This window comes from Alternaria infectoria (genome assembly GCF_024043175.1).
Source record: "Alternaria infectoria strain BMP 0036 chromosome Unknown scaffold_6, whole genome shotgun sequence".
Classification (NCBI taxonomy): domain Eukaryota; kingdom Fungi; phylum Ascomycota; class Dothideomycetes; order Pleosporales; family Pleosporaceae; genus Alternaria; species Alternaria infectoria.
In genome coordinates, this window is record NW_026250695.1 from 101,411 (window position 1) to 123,344 (window position 21,934).

The 21,934-nt window shown below is 53.9% G+C and overlaps 6 protein-coding genes across 6 annotated transcripts; 2 read left to right on the forward strand and 4 right to left on the reverse strand.

Annotated features, from left to right (window-relative positions):
- Nucleotides 1–515: 515 nt before the first annotated feature.
- Nucleotides 516–727, reverse strand: J4E92_004321 (uncharacterized protein; the record flags this gene model as incomplete). Its single annotated transcript, XM_051495711.1, has 2 exons — nt 516–592; nt 652–727. 2 exons carry the CDS (start codon nt 725–727, stop codon nt 516–518), a joined length of 153 nt encoding a protein of 50 aa, XP_051353551.1.
- A 1,722-nt stretch (nt 728–2,449) lies between these two features.
- On the forward strand, nt 2,450–4,587 carry J4E92_004322 (uncharacterized protein; the record flags this gene model as incomplete). The annotated part of the gene is made up of 4 exons (XM_051495712.1): nt 2,450–3,192; nt 3,290–3,381; nt 3,576–4,265; nt 4,418–4,587. The coding sequence occupies 4 exons, from the start codon at nt 2,450–2,452 to the stop codon at nt 4,585–4,587; spliced, it is 1,695 nt and encodes a 564-aa protein (XP_051353552.1).
- Nucleotides 4,588–6,953: 2,366 nt separating this feature from the next.
- On the forward strand, nt 6,954–9,638 carry J4E92_004323 (uncharacterized protein; the record flags this gene model as incomplete). Its single annotated transcript, XM_051495713.1, has 4 exons — nt 6,954–6,967; nt 7,053–7,193; nt 7,310–7,885; nt 7,934–9,638. The coding sequence occupies 4 exons, from the start codon at nt 6,954–6,956 to the stop codon at nt 9,636–9,638; spliced, it is 2,436 nt and encodes an 811-aa protein (XP_051353553.1).
- Nucleotides 9,639–14,096: 4,458 nt separating this feature from the next.
- Nucleotides 14,097–15,217, reverse strand: J4E92_004324 (uncharacterized protein; the record flags this gene model as incomplete). The annotated part of the gene is made up of 2 exons (XM_051495714.1): nt 14,097–14,993; nt 15,044–15,217. The coding sequence occupies 2 exons, from the start codon at nt 15,215–15,217 to the stop codon at nt 14,097–14,099; spliced, it is 1,071 nt and encodes a 356-aa protein (XP_051353554.1).
- Nucleotides 15,218–18,292: 3,075 nt separating this feature from the next.
- On the reverse strand, nt 18,293–19,293 carry J4E92_004325 (uncharacterized protein; the record flags this gene model as incomplete). The annotated part of the gene is made up of 2 exons (XM_051495715.1): nt 18,293–18,898; nt 18,955–19,293. The coding sequence occupies 2 exons, from the start codon at nt 19,291–19,293 to the stop codon at nt 18,293–18,295; spliced, it is 945 nt and encodes a 314-aa protein (XP_051353555.1).
- Nucleotides 19,294–19,965: 672 nt separating this feature from the next.
- Nucleotides 19,966–21,189, reverse strand: J4E92_004326 (uncharacterized protein; the record flags this gene model as incomplete). The annotated part of the gene is made up of 4 exons (XM_051495716.1): nt 19,966–20,625; nt 20,696–20,828; nt 20,893–20,942; nt 20,998–21,189. The coding sequence occupies 4 exons, from the start codon at nt 21,187–21,189 to the stop codon at nt 19,966–19,968; spliced, it is 1,035 nt and encodes a 344-aa protein (XP_051353556.1).
- Between the last annotated feature and the right edge of the window lie 745 nt (nt 21,190–21,934).

Here is a 21,934-nt window from a genome sequence, read left to right on the forward strand (position 1 = left end):
GCGTTCAAGCGTTTATATACCTATGTAGCGATGTGGTTATGTTGGACTTACCTAATTACGCATTTTTCATCTTCTTCACAGTCTGTACTTTGGGAGTGAGGGGTAATGTTTGAGTTCCTTTGCTGTGGTGGCGTTCACTATCAAGGCTGCTCAGGCAGAAACGTTGTCTGCAAGGCCCACGCGAGGCTGCCGATGAACTAATGGTTCTAGACCACACGTTTTGTATCAATGCCACATAGAACAGAAAATCCGTAGTACCATGAATGCGAGTGACATTCCGTCTAATGAGTGAGAAAGAAAACATGGAACGTGGAGAGTGATTCAAGCCCATCACACCGTGATGCTTTGTCAATTGTCTTGTATTACTTGAACGCAACCAGAACGGACGCTTCTATATCGTTTCGGCACCGCCGTTCTGCGATGGCCATTGTATCCTCCAACTCCTTCTCCCCCAGTCATAGCTCGTGGTAATCTTGCTCCTCCGTCTTCTACATCCTCTCATGGGTATAAACTTTCTAGCAGCCCTCGATCTGCTCAACACCGGCGGTGGTGCCCTTGACACACATGCCATGGTTCTGACGGACGGCAACTGCTGTTTCTTGTTAGGCATTGTTCCTGAACATCGGGTTTGGGTTTGACAAGAGAACATACCCTCGTTGGCGACAGGTGCAGCCATGGCGAAAGCGGCCATGGAGATGATGGTAGCGATGACAGCGGAGAACTTCATTTTGAAATAGTGTTTAGGTGATTATTGAACTCGGAGAGTAGATGTAGAAGAAGCGTAGATGGTAGTTGTAAACGTGGTAAAGTCGCCCGGCGACAAAGAGTGAATGTATAGAAGGGTTGGAAAACAAGAAGATTGACTTGAAGAAGTTGACTTGATGGTGAGCTTGAAGTAAGGAAAGCGTCTACTAGCCTGAGGATACTTCCAACTTATAGCCTGCCTGCCACGGCGCATCTTACATACAGGCACACCGCCGTCGTCGTCATCAGGCGCCGTTGTCAATCACAAAGTCATCCTGGTACCTTACTTTGTGCCTCGCGCTGAGAAGGCTGAAACCGGAGTCTAGACTTTCCTGCCTGTTTCTTGGTACTGTATTAGCGAAAGGAGTACGATCTGCTCCATAGCAACGGCGGGGAGTGGAGCGGTCTGGTTCTGCGGGAAGGGCACGGCCGGGGATGAGGTGTGTTGAAGTGTGTCAAAAATGTCGGAGAGATGTCGATGCTTTCCCAAAGAACGGGAGACGCGCGGCTTCTGTACCCAAATCCTTATGGGGTATGACGATGATGCAATGGAATATGTAGTATCGGCTTGGTTTCGATTATGTAGGATTGCCTTCCGTGCTAGTCAACGTGAGCAGACTTCGGTATCGTCCAAGAAGGCATCCAACCTGCTCTCACATTCATCCTTCTCCCTTGGTGAGGAGACTCGTTAAGATACTTTAGTGCCGTATAAGCACCGTGATGCAGAGCGGTTGGAGTGAGGTGAAACGGTACTCAAACTCAGCCGAAACTCGGAAGAGCACTTCCCTTGGCAACGATCTCTCAGATCACAATGCGATGCAGCAGTCGCCAAGTACCATCTCTTGACCTGCGCTCTTTCCAAAACGTCGATACGCGTAAGCCTGGGGCAGAACTTGTCGTTGTTGGTGCAATGATGGTCGTTCGCCCGTGACTGTCCCGAGGTCGCGAGTGTTGAACGGGTCAGCTGGCGCTAGCCGTTTGTGGACACTTCGCTTCGCCGCGGACTTCAGACATATCATGAGGATTGCCCTCTGACAATGAGATGACGTTCTGCGACTTTCAACTATGAACTTCACGTTTTTAGAGAGACGAGACTCCATCGTTGGTATATAATACCGCTCATTTTGACTACCGGCGCTTCGTGGACGGCACATTTGATCACTGTTATTCTTCGCAGTTTCCTCGTCTCGTCTCTGGGTTCTATCAAGTTCCGAGTGTTACAATATCGACATTTTACGGCTGTACGCACTTTTGATCTACAGCGAAAACTTTCGCTGGTAACATGACACCCTCCTTCCGTCTCCGTGATGCGACATCTCAGCGCTATCGTGATACGAATCTCTTTAGCGAAACCGATGAGTATACTGACCATGATCAAAACCTGAATGACCTTCCAGAAAACTCAAGTGTTCGCAGGTGGAAAGAAGGGGCGGAAGGGGCGGAGAGCGAAAAGCTCACATCTCCGAGCAGTGAAAGCGGGCGAGGTCGCGCCTGCCTTCTATCAAGATGACACTGGAGCTCAGCAAGAAGCCGTCCATAGCCGTCATTAGTGGTGAGCGCGCGTCATGCTGAAATCCGGAAGCGGAGGTGAAGGTGAGAGCTGATTGTAGACGACCGCGCCTTCCCAGTCGACAACTCCTACCCTTCTGTTCGACAGTCGCCCCGCACAATCTCACCTAACTGGCAGTCACGACCCACAGAAACTATGGATATTTTCGTATCTCAGCTCCCGGGGCTCTCTGTTGCTACGCATCTATCGAGAGAGCTAGCAAAGGACGACGACGAGAATATGCCCGACAACAAAAGCTGGCGCTTGGGACACAGCAAGCAGCCAAAGAAGCCTCCGAGAACATCTACCCCGCTCAAGATTGACGTCGACACTCCTGTAGGCACCGATGATTCGAGCGACCGTCGGCTTCAACTTACCTGGCGGAAGACGCGGCAGAGCAGCAGACCACAGACTCCTGTAGGCGGTGCGCACACCACGCCTATCGCCGAAGACGCAGATGACGCACCAAGCGAACGTTCAGATACCCCAGCCCTACGTCGAGACTCGAAGCCCAAGCTCGCTCGCTACACGTCGCTCTTCGCCAATTTCAAAGAGACAGCCAAAGAGCCCGAGTTCGCGTTTTCTGCGCCATGGGGTGAAGATGCACCAGCGCCCTTCCAGACCTACATAGACCCGCTCGACGTCGTAACATCTGTCCGATCGCATATGATAACAGCTTCTTGGCCGATACCGATGGAGCATAACAGCGGCCTCTTCCGTGTGTTTGAGGACTATCGCAAGGTACGAGAGCAGAAGGAGTGTCTCAGTACAATGCTGGAGGAGACACTCAATGATTGGAGAAAGGCCGAAGAGCACTGGACACGCTCAAGAGATCGTTATGGGGCGGAGATACGGCGCTTAGAGTTACTCATAGCTCGTGGGGCCAGTGGCATGACTGGGTGAGTACCTAGGTAGTGTTCAATCTTTTGCTCTTCCTCTACTAACAGAAAGAAGACTCATACAGGCTCGTCAAGACAGTATTGTGCGGCGTCATAGCAAGACCATCTCGCACGACAGCTTCCCGCCGAAATACGACTTCTTCTCACACGCGCAACTTGACCAGGAGATCAAGTTAATGAGTCAGAGAGGTGAGTCTTTAGGCGTACTGTGTACTTCTCGTTGCCGCATATATAATTCTCTCGCGTGACCACTCTACCGCCGATAGTACCGCGAAGACATTCTCGGTATACTGTCGTGGTGGCAGCGGAATACGTTTGCTTTATGCATTTTTCAGAACCAAACCAACTCACACGTCGTGTGTATGTTAGCTAACTTTTTACAGCGCTTCTGAACCGGCCGTCGTCACCCTCTGGAAAGATGGCCGTCCTGTCCACGCAGTTCACCAACGACATGGAAGAGTTACCTGTGGGGAACCCACCGCAAACCACCAAGAATCTTACATTGTCGCGCAAAGTCCAGAGCGAGCTCAATCTCGTTGCCATTCAGAAGACGAGGCCCTCTCGATCTTTCACTAGTTCTGTCGCTTCTGGCTTCTCAGGAGGATCTGGCGACCCTTTGCCTGACGAGATGACGATTCTGGAGCACACCGGCATGGAGCCAGCTACCGAATGCGAAGCTCTTATCGCTCTTCGGGCACTCGGTACACTTGTCGCAAGACGTCGAGGTCTAGAGGTGAACAGCTTCAATCATGGTCTCATGATGCTGTTCTCGCAGACTAGATCGGCAGAGAAGTTGACAGCACATGTCGAAGAGAATGATACCCAGACCCCACGTCAAAAAACCAGCTCTGACAATGGAACGTACGAGTATTTCGACCAAGGCCTTGCGCCGCGGCATACCCTCCGAAAATTCCAGTCGCAGCCCCAACTCAACACAACCCAAAAGCATCGCCGACAGTTCTCTTTCGAGCCTGGGGCTGACCAGCTTGAAGCACTCACGGAGGAATTGAAAGCGCTTGATGGAGAGGCCAATGAGAGTGGTTCTGATGATTCAGACACCCCCCTTCTCATGCGTACTGGGCGCCCGGCGCTTGATACGCGATCAATCAGATCGACTTCATCGTCCCAAACTCTGGGTGCGGACTTGGGCAAGCATTCAAAGATTCCCAGCCCTGTCCAATCCTTGGGTCGTAGCCGTCGAGCAGATTCCGCTTCGAGCATCCAGTCGGTCTATGCCAGGCCTCAGGACAGTCGCCGTGGGTCAAGCTCAAGTGTTATTACGGCATTCCGCGAAAATTCGATCGGAAGCATGCGACCGGAGCTTCAGAGCAGGAACAGTTCTATCAACAGCCTGCGTATGCCAGACTCTCCGTCGGCATTGAGGAACCAACATAGTGGAACAGGACTGCGTAACACGATCACGGCTATTGCAGCAGCGAGGGCTGCAAGTGATGCAAGTCAATCATCGTCACTGGTCAGCTCAAGGTAGTCCGAGGCTTTCGCTTCCGCGAGTGAACAATTCACAAGGTTCGGTAAGGCCGGGCGATGATGTTCTGAAGAAAACGTCATCGGTTTGATGAATGGAGGTCTGATATACTCGTGATCGAGATCTTAGAGTTATGTTGGGCAAATCGGGCAGCGATTGGTGTTTCATGCCGGTTACTCAGCGCGTCGGTTTGAGTTTGATTCGACTGTCAGACATGGTGCGGTACCACGCATTCTAACCGCCAACGTCAGAAAGGATAATTGATTCACTATGAAATGTCCCGACCGGAGCGTTCACACCGTTACAACAGATGGTGGGGTTATGCTAAATCCCGTATGCTTGAAAGAGAATAATTCGACGGTTATTGTCAAGTGCGTCCGTCACAGCTTTGTGATGATGGAGTTTGTGTCAGTCTAAGATTGCAGTGCTTTTCAGGTAATAACCAAAATTAGTCGCGTCAATTAGCGAGATGACAGCCTATGGCTAAACTGGCAGCTCACATCAGACGATGCAACTGCTGCTCTTCCCGCAAAGCGCTGTCACAATGACAAGGCGGCGTCGAGAGGTGAACCTATCCGGACGCGGTTGTACGGAGGTGACCTCACTCTAGAATGTTTATGGCCAATGCATCGCTCAGGAGGTACGGCTATTGACACTACGCCAGAGCACTGCGCTACTCGGCTGGACTCTGAACATGTTCGAATCTAATCGCAACATCTAGTCATGAACAAGGCCTTTCCAGCTCCTTCCATTCTGCAAGCCTACGCGTCGTTCGCTATCTACTCTGTTCTGAGGCCTGATCAGCAAGGTGTGGCGTTGAGTGTGGCGAGTGCGAAGATGTGCCACAGTCGGGCGATCATTGCCGAGTTGACTGAAAGGTTTCTGCCACCTGATAATGCGCGAGGCGTGTTATTCGTCGAGAGTTCCCGTTGTCGATCACCGTCTGTAACTGTTGCCACACTTATTTTTACACAAGGATCGCTGCGTCAGTGGAATCCTCCGTTGGACCTACCGGACGAGGCTTCCCCAGCAGTGCGATTGGCCGTGTCGGACTAGCATTCCATGCAACAGCCAGCAGTGCGGTTGGTGTAACTGCATAAGGCAGTGACGTTCGCTCTTGTGGCTGCAATGCGTTTACGGCTCCAGATGCAAAGCCCAAGCGCCTGGCGATGACGAAAGCCGTTGATGGTTCAGTCGGTGGATAGAAACGCGTTCGGGATAACGCCCGCTAACCACTCCTTAATCTCGGCCTGACAGGTAGTGAAATAACGTTAAGAATTAAGTCTTCCGAGTAAGCGCAAGCGACACAGGGCCAACGGGCGTCAGTGGGATTGGCCTGGGCGATAGACTTTGACGAATTGGCGGGGTGGCATCCTCGTCTCTGATCCGGCGCTCGAACGCAGGGGAAGGCGGCCGGCAGTAGACTGGAATGGTAGGGCGAGCAGCGGCAGAGACGTCTGCCGCGTGGAATACAGGAGCGCGACCAGGGCTTTGCAGTCTCGGGACACAAGTGGAAACGGGAGCTGGCCGGCATATGTCATTTCGCATTGAGGCGCCAACGCACACCGTAGGCGCCGCAACAGTCTCTGGTGACAAAGGGGGCATAGTGTGCGAGCAGCGTCTGTCGCGACGAGCAAATTGCGGGCAGGGCACGGAATACTCATCAAGCCACTGGAGCCGCGCACGAGCGCCTCGCACTGGTGTAGCAACTGGAGTGGATTCGAGAAACATCGGGCTGGGTCCGCGCGATCCAGCATCCATGGGCGGATGTGCGCTTGGAGTGCGGGATGGCGACAGATGCAGCGACTATCAGCTCCCCATGCGGCCGTGAGGGCTTCTGGCCGGCTCGCGTCTGCCGTAGGGTTGTGGCTGTGCAGGCCGGGCGGTGGGTGATCAGTCTGGCAGCACGTCGCGCACAGAGTAGGGCGGCGGACCAAAGCCGCCTAGGGCCATGCAAAACCGTAGCGTTAGAGCAGCAGGGACCGTGTGCCTAGACCCGACGCTCCACCCATGCCCACGCGCGGCCCTCTTGCAATTCCGTCAGGCCCTGTGGATGCTCTGAGAGCTAGCTGCTAGCTAAAAGACGTCTGACCACCGGCCCTGGACATGTGTGGCTTGACCCCAAAGGCTCGTCTTTCTCGTGGCAGCTGCTCTCCGTATCTCATAACCCAGGGCCGCCGCACGCCTTGCTGCTCAGTCTCCGACCATTTCCCACCGACCCGCCAGATGCAATCGCAAGTGCTCATCACCTAACTCCGCGAGTGCGTCCGATGCCATGTTTCGAAATAGGTACGTCGTCCCGCCCGCGCCCAAGCCCGCATGTGATTTGCGCGCGTCGCGTTGCATGTCATCAAGTACATACTGACTTGCGCAGACTCAACAGCCAAAAACCCGACGGAAAGCTCCTCGAGGACTTCAAGGCCACGTTCCCCCATCTGCAGCAGCGTTCGCACTCGATTGCTGGGCCGCCCGGCCACACGCTCGCAGATGCGCTTGATGTCGCGCACCCCTCCCGGTACGTCTTTCCGAGATCCCCCCATCCCATGTCACTCGGCACCATCACCAACGTCAACAACGCCGACGCCCAATTTGCACCTGCACCCAACATTTTGCTAACTCCATGTTTTCCAGCCACCTCGACCATGAGGACATCAAGGACCAGGACCCGACTCCGCGCGGGAACAATGAGCCGTGGAGGTTCACGCCTTCACTGCTCGACCCCAACAGCTTCGCATTCACCTCTTTCGCAAACCAACCGCCGGGCTACTACACCCCGACGCCCGGCGGCACCAACACGCTCTACCACAGCCAGGCCGGCGACCTCCACACGCCCGGCTTCAGTTTTGGCCTAGGAACTCCCCTCTCGCTTCCCACCTCGGAAGGTGCGCTGCACGCTGGCCAGGTCGCACCTGCCAACCATCTCCATGGCTTCAATCCCCACGCTCTGGGGTCGCATCACTTCCAGAATGTCAATCCGTTTGGCATGCAGCCGCAGCATTCCCAATCATTTGCTCCGCACCAGTTCACGCACCAGCCTTCTGCATTCGACCAGGGCAACATGACGCAAACCCACCAGGACTCGTCCATGGACAACATGGTTCCCGAAGTCGAGATGCAAGAGCAGTCGCCTCTGATCGGTTACGCACCCCATTCCTACGACGGCATGGCGGCTGCAGTCGCACCAGCACCCCCTCCACCCAATCAAAAGTCGGTCACCCCATCTGCATCACGCCATCATCATACTGACTCTTCCAGTTTCCGCTACCATGTTACTCTGAATGCTCCAACGGCCATGATCAAGCAATCAGACGAAGTCCCTGTGACCTACCTGAACAAGGGACAGGCCTATTCCATCTCCCTGGTAGACACGGCGCCTACGCAAGCACCGTCTCCATCGACCAAGTACAGGACTTTCATCCGCATTTCGTTCGAAGACGAACAGCAGCGCCAGCGACCAGCATCCTGCTGGCAACTGTGGAAGGAGGGCCGCGGAACCAACGAGGCCCACCAGCGTGGTGGGCGGCTTCAAGCAGTTGAGTTTGTGGACCCCAGCCAAGTCAGCGGCGGTGAGATTCAAGGACGACCCAGGGTTGAACTCGAGTCTTCCTCGTTCGATGGCTTCGTGGTCACCTGGACACCAACCCACAACTCCTCACCCGAGTGCTCCTTGGCCGTGCGTTTCAACTTTCTCTCCACCGATTTCAGCCATTCCAAGGGCGTCAAAGGCATTCCCGTCCGGCTATGCGCGAAGACCGAAATGGTCACAGAAGCCACTGGATCGTCGCCCCAAAAGCCAGATGGTGAGCTCTGCTACTGCAAAGTCAAGCTCTTCCGCGACCACGGTGCCGAGAGGAAGCTCTCCAACGATGTTGCCCACGTCAAGAAGACCATCGACAAGCTCAAGCAGCAGATCGCACAGGTTGAGTCTGGCATGAAGGACTTTGGCAAGCGGAAACGCAGTGGATCAATCTCTAAGGGCAGTATGAGCCAACGGCCCGGGAAGGTACCGAAACACAAGAGGACCTGGTCCATGTCTTCGACGAGCGACAACCAAGGAGGCCGCGCACCCGCCGAAGAAGACCTTCACATCAAGCTCGCCTCGCTCCAAGACATGTTCAGCTCTACCAGGCCTGTCAGTGTCTTGTACCTCAAGGGCGAGGACCAGGACGATCCAGATCTCCACCCAGTGATCCTCGGCGCTACTCCTCAAGAACTCTCCAAGCTCGACACCAATGTAGACGCGCCTATGTGGGAGGCTCCCGAGTCGCAGACAGCAGCATCGTCTGTTGTGTCGCCAACCCCCAGCTCTCAGTCTCTCCATTCCGAGAAGCGCCGGACTACCTCCTTCCAGCGCCCGGCGCCCTACCAGCCACCATCGCGTATGTCCTCCAATGAATGGCGCAGCATGCCACAGACGGCCACAGGTGATCTCAAAGGGATGCATGGCGTCCAAGGCGGCGCAGACGTTCCAACCAAGGTTCAACGGCCATATTCTGATGACCACGCACTGTCTGGTTGGATTGAAGCCCTTGGGGTTGATCAAACCTACCAACCGCCTCCAGAGCCGATGCTGAAGCCCGTCGCCTGCTTCTTCGTTCAACCGCGGCTCGCTGGTCGGCAACCCGACGACAACTACTTCCGCGCAGTCTACCTGATGGAGCGTACTGTAAAGGAGCTTGTGGCAAGCATCGCAATGAAGATCAAGATCGAGCCAACGAAGGTTACACGGACTATCCGCGTTAACCAGAAGGGTCTGCAAATTTTGATGGACGACGATGCCGTCAACAGAATACCCGAGCAACAGGATATGACTGCCGAGTTCCACGAGATTGGTACGCCGCCGGTGCATGCCATGAAGCGCGAATGGGACGCGGGTCCTACCGACATTCAAGTTGATGGCGACATCAGCGTCACGGAAAATGTTCATTCGACCGGTTACGAACTTCGCCTTCTCTTCTAGGCTTTTATGCCTATTGCTCGCCTGCGAGACGCCGTTCCTTCAACATTGATACCCTGTTTCGGTACTTCACCGATTGTCACGACCCTTTACTATTCGTACCCTGGAGCTTTGCATTGGTCTCCATGGGCTGCCGATGCTTCTGAACTGGCATCACTTGATTCGATTTCACCGCCTGGCGTTCAACGCCTTTCGATACCACGCGTCCATTGGGAGCGTTTGCTGCATTTCCTTTGTTGATACCTTCTACTCTTCTTCTTTCCGGTGCGACGACGATACCCATTATACTACTACCATTTCACCTTTCAAGCGGCTAAGATTGCAAAGCAACGATCTATCATGAAGACATAGCGAGATACACGCGCGACACGAGGGAGTGTTCGGACTGTAATTTCTTTACTACATACATCGAGGATGGCAACTCGTCCACTACAGTGCGCATGCCCAATATCCTCTGCGAGCCTAATCAAACCTTTTCGCTCTGAAGTTTTCGCTCGCGATCTTTCGACATCTCTTCCCTGTACAATTTTCGTCAGGTCCACGCTCTCACCCTGGCCGACCGAAGCAGGGCCGCTCGCCGCGGCCCATCTCCACTGACGTTGTGACATAGCGATGATCGTTACATTCCCCCCGTCCGCCTCCCAAGTTAGAAACCTTGTTCCGACCGTCACCATCACGGCAGATTTCTCCATGTCAGACCCATCGAGTGATATTTCAGTCTCTTGGCGTATAACAAGCATCCGACACGCTATTGTCTCCGGAGATTACGCACGCTGCTATCCACACAGGGGCTCTGGAAAATGGGTGGCTTGCGCGAGTAACAACTGACACATTTACGAAAGGGCTATTGCGATGATTGCCATCGGTTTCGCTTTGCAAAACATAGAGTTCGACAAAGGTGACACAGTGTTTGGTACACCTGTCAGCGATTGGGCGGGGGCCCCTGCCACGCGAGTAATTGAGGGGGCTGGCGGGAAGTGTGGGTATGGTAGCCGATACCGATAGCACAGGGACCCGACCCAAAGGATTGTGCGGCCGAGCCTTGATGTCATACTGCAGGAAAGGACTCGCGAATCACGACCATGGTACACCCAAAGAAAACGATAAGTCAGACCGAATGAACAGGGTCCAAAAGATGCGTTGGCACTTACAGAGGACGCGTCAAATGAGAACGGACCGAACGGATCTACTCGCAGGTCTATTGCTGAGTAGCTGCCTCACTCAATCGCAATTATGAAACGCCAATCCATCGTACCGATTGCAGCTCCAACAAATAGTCTAGGGCATTTGCAGTATCGGAGCAAGCGCCATGCAGGTGTGGCGTGATGATACAAGGAAAAGATACATATTTGCGTATTTTCGGAAGCAACTGGGCTTGCCGTCCGGACGATTGCAAAGGAGAGTGTTCCGGTACTGCCGTTGCTTCTCCCGTAGCTGTACTCAAACGGGAGAAACAACTCGCTAGCACAACGGAAAGCTAGCCGACGTGCTCCAACAAGTTCGCCACCGTTCGCAACGCTGCAGAGCCTATCGCGGACCCCGAAGACCCTCCCTTCCAAGCGCGTCACGGAGCGAAGGTGCAACATGAACCGGAACCGACTACATAAGCATCCGAGCGATCGACCACTTTACTACGTTGGAATGAGGCGTTCTAATCATAGCGGCTGTGTAAGCTATCTGAGAAAACCGTTATGTGACAGCCAATGAGCATGCTGGATCTGCACGGAGATCGACATATTGTCTACTCAAGCGAGACGGGAAGTGGCGAGTGCTTGTGGCTGGACCCTTCTTCGCCACAGCTTCGGGAACGCTGGTATGTGCCACATGGTGGAACACGTCCGACCAGCTGACGCAGGTGTCATGCGCACATGGATGAACTGTGACTCACGGCCGACAGATGTATGGAGCATTTTTCTTTCCCCGTCTTATGAGGCATCAAAAAGGTTAGTCAATGCCACAGTGGTGCATCTTGACGCAAGTGTACCGAGACGCAATCCGAAGGAGTTTGCACCGCCACAGACAGGTGTTACGTGCCCCTCGCAACGACGTTGATCAATTCACATGCCAACATGCTTCATCTGCAGCAAGCGCAATTCCAATTCCAGGAGACTCGGCGACATATCAATCTTCTCTGCAATCTAGATTGTTGGTACCCCGCTTCTGCCGTAGGGTAAGCATATCAGCCGTAGTTTGCAGATCCTAGCGTATGCTGGCTACTGTGTACTTTTGCTTAATCTGACTCTGCAGCCCGATTGCCAGACGGAACGCCTCCGATGACACAGAAGCAATGGTGAGCTCGCACAGCCACTGTGCTGAAACAGCGATGAAATGCCGCTCTGGATGGGCCTATGAGAGTCGCTAGTAGTTCGCACTCTGCGCATTACGGTAAGTCCCATCTGGGCATCAAGTAGACTAGGAAGATTGTCAATGCTGTTACGTGGAGGTTAGGTATTGCGATTTGTGCTAGATCGAGGGGTTGTGCGAAGCAGTCTAGCTTCACAACATGGGTACACTTATGCATTCCTGGAAGGTAGGATCGGGTCTCGTGAGCGCCAAAAACGAGATGGTGCATGTTTGGTACGCATCCACACGCTAGAGCATCGGGAGGACTACCGATCCCAGATCCAAATCCCGCGCAACAAGAACTACTAAGATGGTACCATGTCTTCACAAAAGTCGGCTTTACTATCGGACCGTCAACAATGCAAATCTGAAGGGAAGCCCCGTATTGCGATCATATGTGAATCGATCATGCATAATGAAGTCACCGGATTTCGGATGAGATTCTGCGTGGGTGAAAAAAAAAGCGGGATCAGCAATTTCCCTAGCCCCTGTTCGCTTCTCGTTCACGAGGGTGCGCACGAGTGGCTCGAGCATGGATGGCGCCCACCTGTCACCCAAATTACCGCGGAAAACAGAGGCCGAGAAAACGTCTTCATGCCCGCTGTCACAGAGACGTTTGCACTTTGCTCCACGATGACTTCATACATGCGGTCAGAAAAAGCTCCTGATCACCCACAAGTGTTTCAGGATTGACAGGCCAGGCTTGCACTTGATGGAGATCTGGCCAGCACAATTCGGCGCCGTCTCCACAGCTCGCTTCCCACAGCCCGGTACCTGTAAAGCAGCAGTCAGCCAGCGCGAGATCTCCCACCCGCCGCTCTGCATTGGCAAGGCTACGCGCGCAATCGCGATCGCATCCTCCGGCTGAAATGGTAGCAGCAAAGCACCTAATATCCCTCGAATCAAAACAACGCGTTTGGGATCGTGGTTATCTCGTTTGCGACTCGCAACGAATCAAGGGCCTGGACAAAGCTGTCATGCGCACCAGCCACTGACGCAGGCCTGGAAGACTGCCGAGTGGGCGCATTGGAGAAAAGCGACAATGTAAGGTGTGAGACTGTTCCTACAGGAGCCACGTTGATGCATCTCTGCATTAGCCCCGTGTGCAGCTGTTCATGTTTCGATCCCACGGTGTGCGATGCTGCAAGGTTATCCTCAAGGTAGTCACCTGCACGGTACTTGGTTTTGACAGCGCCAGGACGCGTGCTCCATCCGGCAGTCCCTTTCGGAACTTTGGCATACATACGGCGATTCTTCCATGCACCTGCTTTTTGCTTCTTCCAAGGTTCTATCTTTGATCTCCGAAGAGGACCATGGGGGGCTAGTTGTTGAATACGGGTGTTGTGCTTTTTCGGTGACCTTCAGCTGATGCGGCCTCGCGGCCATGAATCTCGTACAGACATGCTCACCCATGTGCTGATACTGCTATGATCGCTTTGCTGTCAGATTCTCTCGGCGGAAGCGCCAGGACGGGAAGATCCCCATTGTCATATTGAGCCATATTATTGTACATGGTAACGTTGCCCTGGAATCCTTCGTTCAGGCGCACGTGCACGAACCCCCAGCCTTTCAATACCACTGCTCCGATAAGACCTTCTTTGTACTTTTCCGATGTCCAATATCCCACATTTACTCCCTTCGGAACAGTGTCTCCGAGTGTCGGGTCAAGATTCCATTTGGGACGCTGCACTGACGAAAGGAGATCGGACGCGTCTTGCGATAGCCGGGTTATCCTGACCCAAAACCTGGCTTGTGGATGATGTGTTGCGCGGGATGCATGTGTGGGCCGCAGGAGGCGTGCGTGCAGGTGTGGAGCGGAGCTGTGCGGAACCAAGGTATTGACATATCCTAAAAGTAACGTACGATGTCGGCGTGTATACCGGACACAGGTGCACCGCCACAGGTGAGAGGGACTCTTTGCAGACATGGGCCGAAGGATTGAATAAACACGAGAGACCGACAAGGCTTTGGATAATGTATGGCTAAGGGGGGCATGCGTCTCGTAACGAGGCAACACCTGTCCGGTATGCGTAGAGGCCGATTCATGCTCAGCATCCATGGATGCGCACCTCTCTCAGAACAGCAGGTTGATGACTGTGATAGCAGTTTGCAACAGCCTCAGTCATCCAGCTCTCGTCCAAAGTCAATTAACCTCAACCTCCTCGCATCTTTCGGGTGGAACTGCGCAATCTTCGCCCTGATCAAGAAACGTGAAGCCGCAGAGTCTCGCTCCAGCTGAAAGTATGCCTTTCCACCTCCTGGTCCCATCAGAGTAGCAAACAGATTCTCAATCAACTGTCGCATCTCTGCATCCGCAGCTTCAGCCTCAGTAGGCGGCTCTTCCTCCTCCTCTTCAGCATCGAGAGAAGCCTTTTTGCCCCAAATCTCATCGATCCTGCGCTGTCGCGTCTTGTCTGAGACTGGTTTCTTCGATGACTTTGCACGTCCTTTCTTTGTGAAACCGGCAGCAAGAGTGTCGTCTTCTATGTCGAGCATGTCGCCTACGACAGGGCCGCCGAGCTCTTCTGCTGCAAGCATGCTAGAGAGGTAGTCATTGATGAAGTTGTTCATAGCTTCTCCCAGACGCTGCATCTCCGCGTCGTAGTTCTCCTTCTTTGCGCGCTTTGCTGCGATGAGTTCTCGCGCAAGTTGAGCAGGAGTCTTCTGAGAGCGATCTTCATGCTGAGAGCGTAGCCGTCTGATGCGATCCTGCATTGCTTGAGAGAGAAGGTGGGCATCATGTAAGTTGGCTTCTTCACGACGAAACGTGGCCTCATTTGTGCTGAGTTGGCTATGAGTGCTTGCGATTGCTTCCTTGGTTCCTCGGACATTCTGTTGAAGTGTACGTGCTGCTAATAATGCAGGCAGAACTGATCCTTGGGCGGGGAGGTACGTTGCTGTTGGCTTCAATTGTTTATACGCGTCTTTGACGGCTGCGAGCTGCTGAAGCTTCTGACGCGGATCTTCCGATGCATAGGCGGCTGTCTCTATGTCAACATTTGACTGAGATCGCAACTTTTACTTGGTCAGTATGATCCTTTCTAGACGCGTCTTTATCGCGTTACCTTGTCAAGCGCTGCTTGTTGTTCTTTCACGCGTGCCTGCAGCTCTTTCACTGTCTGCTCCAGACGCGCCTCGGTGCTGGACGCGTCAAAGTCGACGACATCGTCCTGCAGCCCCCGAGCTTCGTCGACATACTCGCGTATCTTTCTGAGACTCTCACTCTGTGATTGCGCCATTTCTCCGACCGGCTGGCTGTGTGTTCAAGTGCGGTCCACCGATGTCGCTAATGGGCCAGTGGTGCCTGGCGAGCGAGGAGAACTTCACCCCTTTCGACTGTGTACTCACCAAGGCTCCCGCTGCACCGCGAGGAACTCCACAGTCTTGCAGTCGTCGTGCTGCCTGTATTTACAGACACACTCGTAGTTCCACACGTGACGCGCCAAGACTTAGCGCCGATCTCCCCGCGATAGCTCCATTTTGCATCGTTTGCGCCTCCTCCCTCGCGACAAACGACCTGCTGTTATCAACCATCGCCCACAGTTCCTTCTCCATCGCGGCCCACCCCTTCTTCTAACATTGCTTTCTCGTTTGAGAAGGAAAGCGCGCAACCTCGAGCTCTCCGCACCTGAGACGCCGGACCGTTGCCGAGAAGGTTTGACGAGCGAGCTTTCTTTACTTGGGCCAGTTTCTTCCTCTGTCGACCTCACCTCGTCCCAAGAAACACACACCCTTTCCGACTCTCCCGCTCCATCACAAGCACCATCATACCCGATTCCTCGCTTCCCGAGGCCTCTCTCCTCCGACCACTGCACCCTCTGCACGCTCCAAACTCCTTCAAGCTCCCGGCGACCTTACCTCCTCGCACCTTCACCGTACTGTCGCGACTCCCTCCAGCCCGCCCTCACAGCACGCTTTCTTTCACGGCCCCCGCTGTACATAAAGTCGCAAATAATCGAGATCAATTGAACAAATCTCACCTTCCCGTTTGAACGCTCCTCGACTGTGAAGAGCGTGCATACCCGTTCCCAATTCAAGATCCACAACTCATAACAGAAAACATGTCCGCCTCACCCACCATCGCGGCTTCCTCGGCCAAGCGACCGCTCGAGGAACCCTCATCGCCTGCCGGACCCAATGACCAACCCGATGCCAAGCGTCCTGCTCTCGACAAGATGGTCAAGGAGGATGCGCCCAACCCAGACAACATCGATATCGCGCAACCAGTCCAGGCCGACGACATCGCCACGGAAGGCATCACACAAGAGGACGTAAAGGCGGTACCCGAAGTGGCTGAAGCTGCTGTCGAGAACGGTGCCCAGCCGATCCATACCGACACTGTTGTCCCAGACGCACCCTCTATCCTTGAGACTCAGCCTATCCAATCCACATCAGGTGCTAATGGTCGGCCTGTGAATCACAATCAGCAGGTGGACGAGACCAACTGGCTGCATGTGCGCGCTTGCATTGGCACCAGCGAGGCCGCTACCATTATTGGCAAGGGCGGAGAAAATGTGACTCAGATTCGTCGCTTGTCCGGCGCCAAGTGCACCGTTAGCGACTACTCTCGGGGCGCTGTTGAACGCATCCTTACTGTAAGCGGCCAAGTTGATGCTGTGTCCAAGGCATTTGGCCTCATTGTGCGCACCCTCAACCAGGAGGACCTCGAGACACCTTCTACATCCACCTCCAAGGCCTACCCTATGCGTCTTCTGATTCCTCACATCCTTATCGGTTCCATCATCGGAAAGGCTGGCGTCCGCATCCGCGAGATCCAAGAGGCTTCTAACGCTAAGTTGAACGCATCTGACACTCTCCTCCCCAACTCTGGCGAACGCTCGTTGATCGTACTGGGTGTTGCTGACGCTGTGCACATTGCTGTGTACTATGTTGCTCAGACCTTGGTCGAGCAGCTGACCGAGCGATTCGGTGGACCGGCTGCATCCCAATATGCAACCCGTAGTGGTATGGCTGCCAACGTCGTCCCAGGCGGCATGTCTGTTCAACCATACGTTCCCCAGCCCGCTGGAGGTCAGTACTCTCACCCACAGAACTTCCGTCGCCAAGAACCACCCCAGCGAACTCCCGCTCACGGAGGCTATGGTGCTCCGCACATGCAGCATGGACAGCCTCCACAGCAGTCGCCGTACGGTCACCCCAACATGCCTTACGGCGCTGGCTCGCCTAGCCGTGGTCCTTATGGTGGTCCCGCAGCGCCCACTCCTTACGGCGGTCACCCTGCTGCAGCGCCTGTTGCGCACGGCGGCGCCGCTCCACATGCAGCCGTTGGTGGCATGCCTGGCCAACCTCTTACCCAGCAGATTTTCATTCCCAACGACATGGTCGGTGCCATCATTGGCAAGGGCGGTGCGAAGATCAATGAAATCCGCCAGCTCAGTGGCAGTGTCATCAAGATCAACGAGCCCACCGACAACAGCAACGAGCGTCTTGTTACCATCACGGGTACGCAAGAATGCAACCAAATGGCACTATACATGCTGTACTCGCGACTCGGTTAGTAGTCTATTCCATCACATAACACTCACAATGCTGACTATCTATGCAGAATCGGAGAAGCACCGCATCTAGTCTTAGGGTGCTATCAATCCGAAGTCGCTACGATATGGTTCGTTGGCGGTCTGAGTCAAAGAACACAACACTGTAAGTCAGTCTACTGTCTTTGTGGGATGCATGTTATATTGGAGCACGGCGTAGCGGTATATTTAGTTGTCTCATGGTTTATTGGGTGTGTACTTTACGTGCTTTGTCCCCGACTGCTCTCGGCGAGAAAGAGCATCGCTTTGAGGGAACATGGCGATTACAGGGTTGAGGTGGCATGTGTCACTCTACGGGTCTTTCGCTGCCGATCTATATGATAGTAACATACCTGGTAATCTATCAAAAGCTTTCTGACTTCACAAATTCGCATGCGTGTTGAGTTAGGCATCTTTATCGGCGATGAGCATGGACTGCTAAGTGGTGAACGAGATGCAGAACCGGGTGCCAGAGTTATTCTCGTCTTATCGAGTGGACTGGCCATGACATCTAGCCTCCTCCCGCTGTTCCTTTTCTAAGGATCCGCAGTCGTGTCCTACGAGTGAATAGCATCAATATTTCTCCTACTACAGCGTCTATTCCTTCATCGAGTCATTCACTCTGAATCAGTATCCATCCAAAACCTACCATCAAGGGTCATTATTCGCGGCTTAAGAGGACCACCTGGAAGGTTGCTAATGTTTGTCTGCCATTCGGCTGTGCGCTCAGCCCTGTAGAAGTCAGTAAAATGTCCGCTTGCGTTGTCTACGGTCAAGAGCTTACCTGATGTATGCGGTATCGTGTTGGGAACCAAGAGCGACCTTTGTCTTTGTGTTTCCTGAATGTGCATCGGCTACCGCAGAGTACTGATCAAGAAAGGCGAGGCTATCACGACCGCCGACACGCAACTTGAGCCTCTTCTTCACCTTTGGAGGCGATTCTAGCGAGTCAAGATAGAGGGCTAATTCTTCGTCAGATTCTTCGGCTGCACGCTTCTTAGCATTCTTGCCCTCATCGTGACCCCTATTATCGTCATCGGGAAGGGGACGCTGGGCGATGAGATTGACCGACAGATCGAGGAGGAAGTCTTTCGGCAGGTTCTCCGTCGTCCAGTGTTCAATGCGCTCTTTACTTGCACGTTGGGAGAAGATGTCAACCATTAAACGACGCGCGGGACTCGACTCGGGTGTACCGTCGTAGATGGTACGTACTGCAGATGGCTCCGGGAGAGAGTGGCCGAATTGAGGGCTCTCGCATCGTTTCCGAATGGCTGCCAGGATAGATTTCTTAGTGGAGTCGTCCATGAGCATCTCGGCGAGGACGTAGAGCTCGCTCATGGGCTGGAATGACCACGGCTGGCCTTGGAAGGATAGCTTGGTGCCATTCTATGAACTCTTCGTTAGCCAAGATATGGATACGCTGATCGTGTGAGCATGCGTACATAGAGTGTGTCCAGATACCAAGCAAATATCCTAGGGTTCTCTTCTTTCAGAGTGACCTCGAGAGTCTGTGCTGAATTCCATCCCCCTCTTAAAGCATTCCGGAAGAACTTGCTACAATAACAGATGCGGTACGGGTCCACGAAGAACTTTTTTTGATTTGGTTCTTGACCGACAACGACACAGACAGTATCGTCATCCGAAAACTGTGAAAGAGCGTCATTATCCGACTCTGAGGACTTTTGGAGAAGAGCATCGTCAGGCTCAGGGTCGACGTTGCATTCGTCGGACGCAGAGTCGTAGCAGGTTCTTTCCTTAGCGTACCTAGCGCGCAGACGCATTGTACTGTTGAGATAGAAAAGTTTAACTTGGAGGTTAGGTTCTGAAATGAGCGGTTTGAGGTGCAGCGTTTGGGGAGTGTGGAACTGGGAGAAAGAAGAAAAGGGCAATTTGTACGGACGTTCCCCCTCGCACAGTCGCTACACTAGACCCGATAGTATGGAAGTAAGGAAAAGGGAAGTTCTGGCTCCTTGCGGTTTTCACTGACGCGCCCTGCATTGCCAGCGGGGCTAGGCACCTTTGACGACCTGAATGACTACCGCATTGAAGTTCATTTAGTGCTTCCGACATCTCAGCACCAGCGCTGTGCTCTTCTGTAGTATAGCCAACGCAATTTCCATCTACATGTTGTACACAATTGTGCTTTAGACTTGAGAGGCACGGATTGCCTACAACACCAGGCTCTTGAGTCGAAGATGACCAACATTCGTGACCAGATCTAGCTGCTTCTACATCAGTAGTCACACATGAGTCCCATGCAAAACAGTGTGCGCGTTGTAAGCTAGTTGCTCTTGAAACCTGTATGATGACATTTTACACTTGCTATGCCGCCGCGTGAACACCTACCACGCTTATCTATGCTGCAATCAGCGCACCCCCTTTCGAATATCACGCCCCTACGCCATACCGTTGACATTCTAAACACCCCTTCCTGCCTCGAAGACACATTCCGCCTAGGTAGTGGCAGGTGCAGGTGCGGTAGCAGGGTCAGTGCCGACAGGCGCAGCTGGTGCAGTACCCGCAACGCCCTCGGTAGGCGCAGGAAGAGCCGTGTTGTCAATCGCATCGTCACTCTTCTTGGCCCACTTGGGTTCCTTTGCCCACTGTGCATCCCACCATGGGCCTGCATCGCTCAATTGGCAGCCCTTCTCGCACTCGCATGATCCACCGAATGCCTTGGGCAGGTTCTCGGCTGGGACCTGCGCCAGCAACTCCTTCTGGTATCCGCTGCCGAGAACGTGGATCTTGGCGCTTGTGACGGGGTCGAGGAACTTCTTGACCACGCTGAAGACGCCCGAGAAACCCCAGGGGGCGTTGATGATGTACATCTTGCCCAGACGCTCGGGGTAGTAGTTTTGACTGATCTGCGAGACGGCGCCGAGGTAGCCGTACACGGAGGTAGCCTTGCCAATACCAACGCCCTTCAGGTCCATGATTGTGCAAGATGTCTCGAGAAGGTAGCCCGACTTGCGGGAGCAGGCAGGAAGACGGGGGTCGGCCATCTTTTCGTATTCGCAGACAAGGTTCTGGATCATGCGCTCCTGGGACGTGATCTTTCCGAGCGCGGTCAGGTCGACGTTGCCGAGCTGCTCGATGTAGAGTGGGCGGCCATCCTAGTGTTGCGTCAGAGGTTTTGTTGGTCAGATCTGGGCTGAGCTCTCAGCCCAAGTAGAAGCCACGTACCTTGTCCGTCTTGTGGTAGTACTGGGGGTAGAACTTGAAGACCTCGGGTCGCTCCTTGTAGTCAAAGGTGCGGACGAGCTCCTCAACGCCGACGCCAGCATACTCGGCCCTCCACTTCTCGCAGTCAACGAACCTGGTGACTGTCAGCATACACTCCAGGCATTCTTCTACAGTGCCCCCATGCTGCATGTACATACATCTGTTTCGCAAGCTCGACATTGAACTTTCGCGCGCGGAGGAACCGCAGCTGTAGATTGTTTAGCTTGAGGCCTTTGCACTCGCAGGAGAAGCGGTGAGCATACCAGAGTCAGGGTGTCGAGGTTCTTAGTGTGGCCGGACTGCTCCAGCTGGGTTCTCAGCTGGAAGACCTGGGCATCTTGCTCTGGAGTTGTGTGGCCTGGGTGTCCTGGTTGGGCGGTGGGAGCGACGGTGGGAAAGTCGTAGTGGTCGTACTTGGGGTCGAGCTTCAGCTCGTTCGTCGCAGCAGCAGCCATTGTGTCTAGAGTGTACGAGAAGAGAGGTGGCTCGAAATGTACAGGGAGGAGGGAAGTAATTGCGAGTTGCGCGGCCTGGACGAAGTTGTCGAGGAGCGCACGTCGATGTCAACTAAGTGGGTCCCTGCCGCGGCGGTCAAGCGAGACCCCTTCCCCTCATCCTCCTCGACGGCTCATTCCAGCGAATTGTGGCCGTTGACGCTGCCCCATGACGCATCTATGGTCCGAATGCCATGTTCACGCAGCGTTCCTCACGCAACCACGTTACACCACACGTGCATCGAGGATATGTTGAACGGTAAAACCGTAGTCAGACCTGCTCGAGTGCAGGCGACGAGGCCTTTTTGAAGGAGCTACCTAGTTGATACATTGCAGAAAAGATGAACGCAAGACGAACCCAGAAAATAGATCAAACATCCCATGCCGACAAACACCAGCCACAGAAAGCCAAACGCTTCGCACGTTGAAAAAGAGAGTAGTGGTCCTTCCATCGTCAGGCTACCAAGGAAAACATGTTCCAGACACTAACAACAAACATGATGCGAGATTCTGCACTAACCGCTGGCATTGCTCATACCTCCCAAGTGATCAGACCGCGCACCGTCTATCGAGCGATTCACCCCGTTACCAAACCTAAATCTCCATCGTGGAGCCCGCAAAGGACGCGAGCGAACCGTAGCAACCGAACACCGAGCAAATGACGCCTGAAAACGACGGAGATTGCTGCACCAGAAAGCGTATTGAC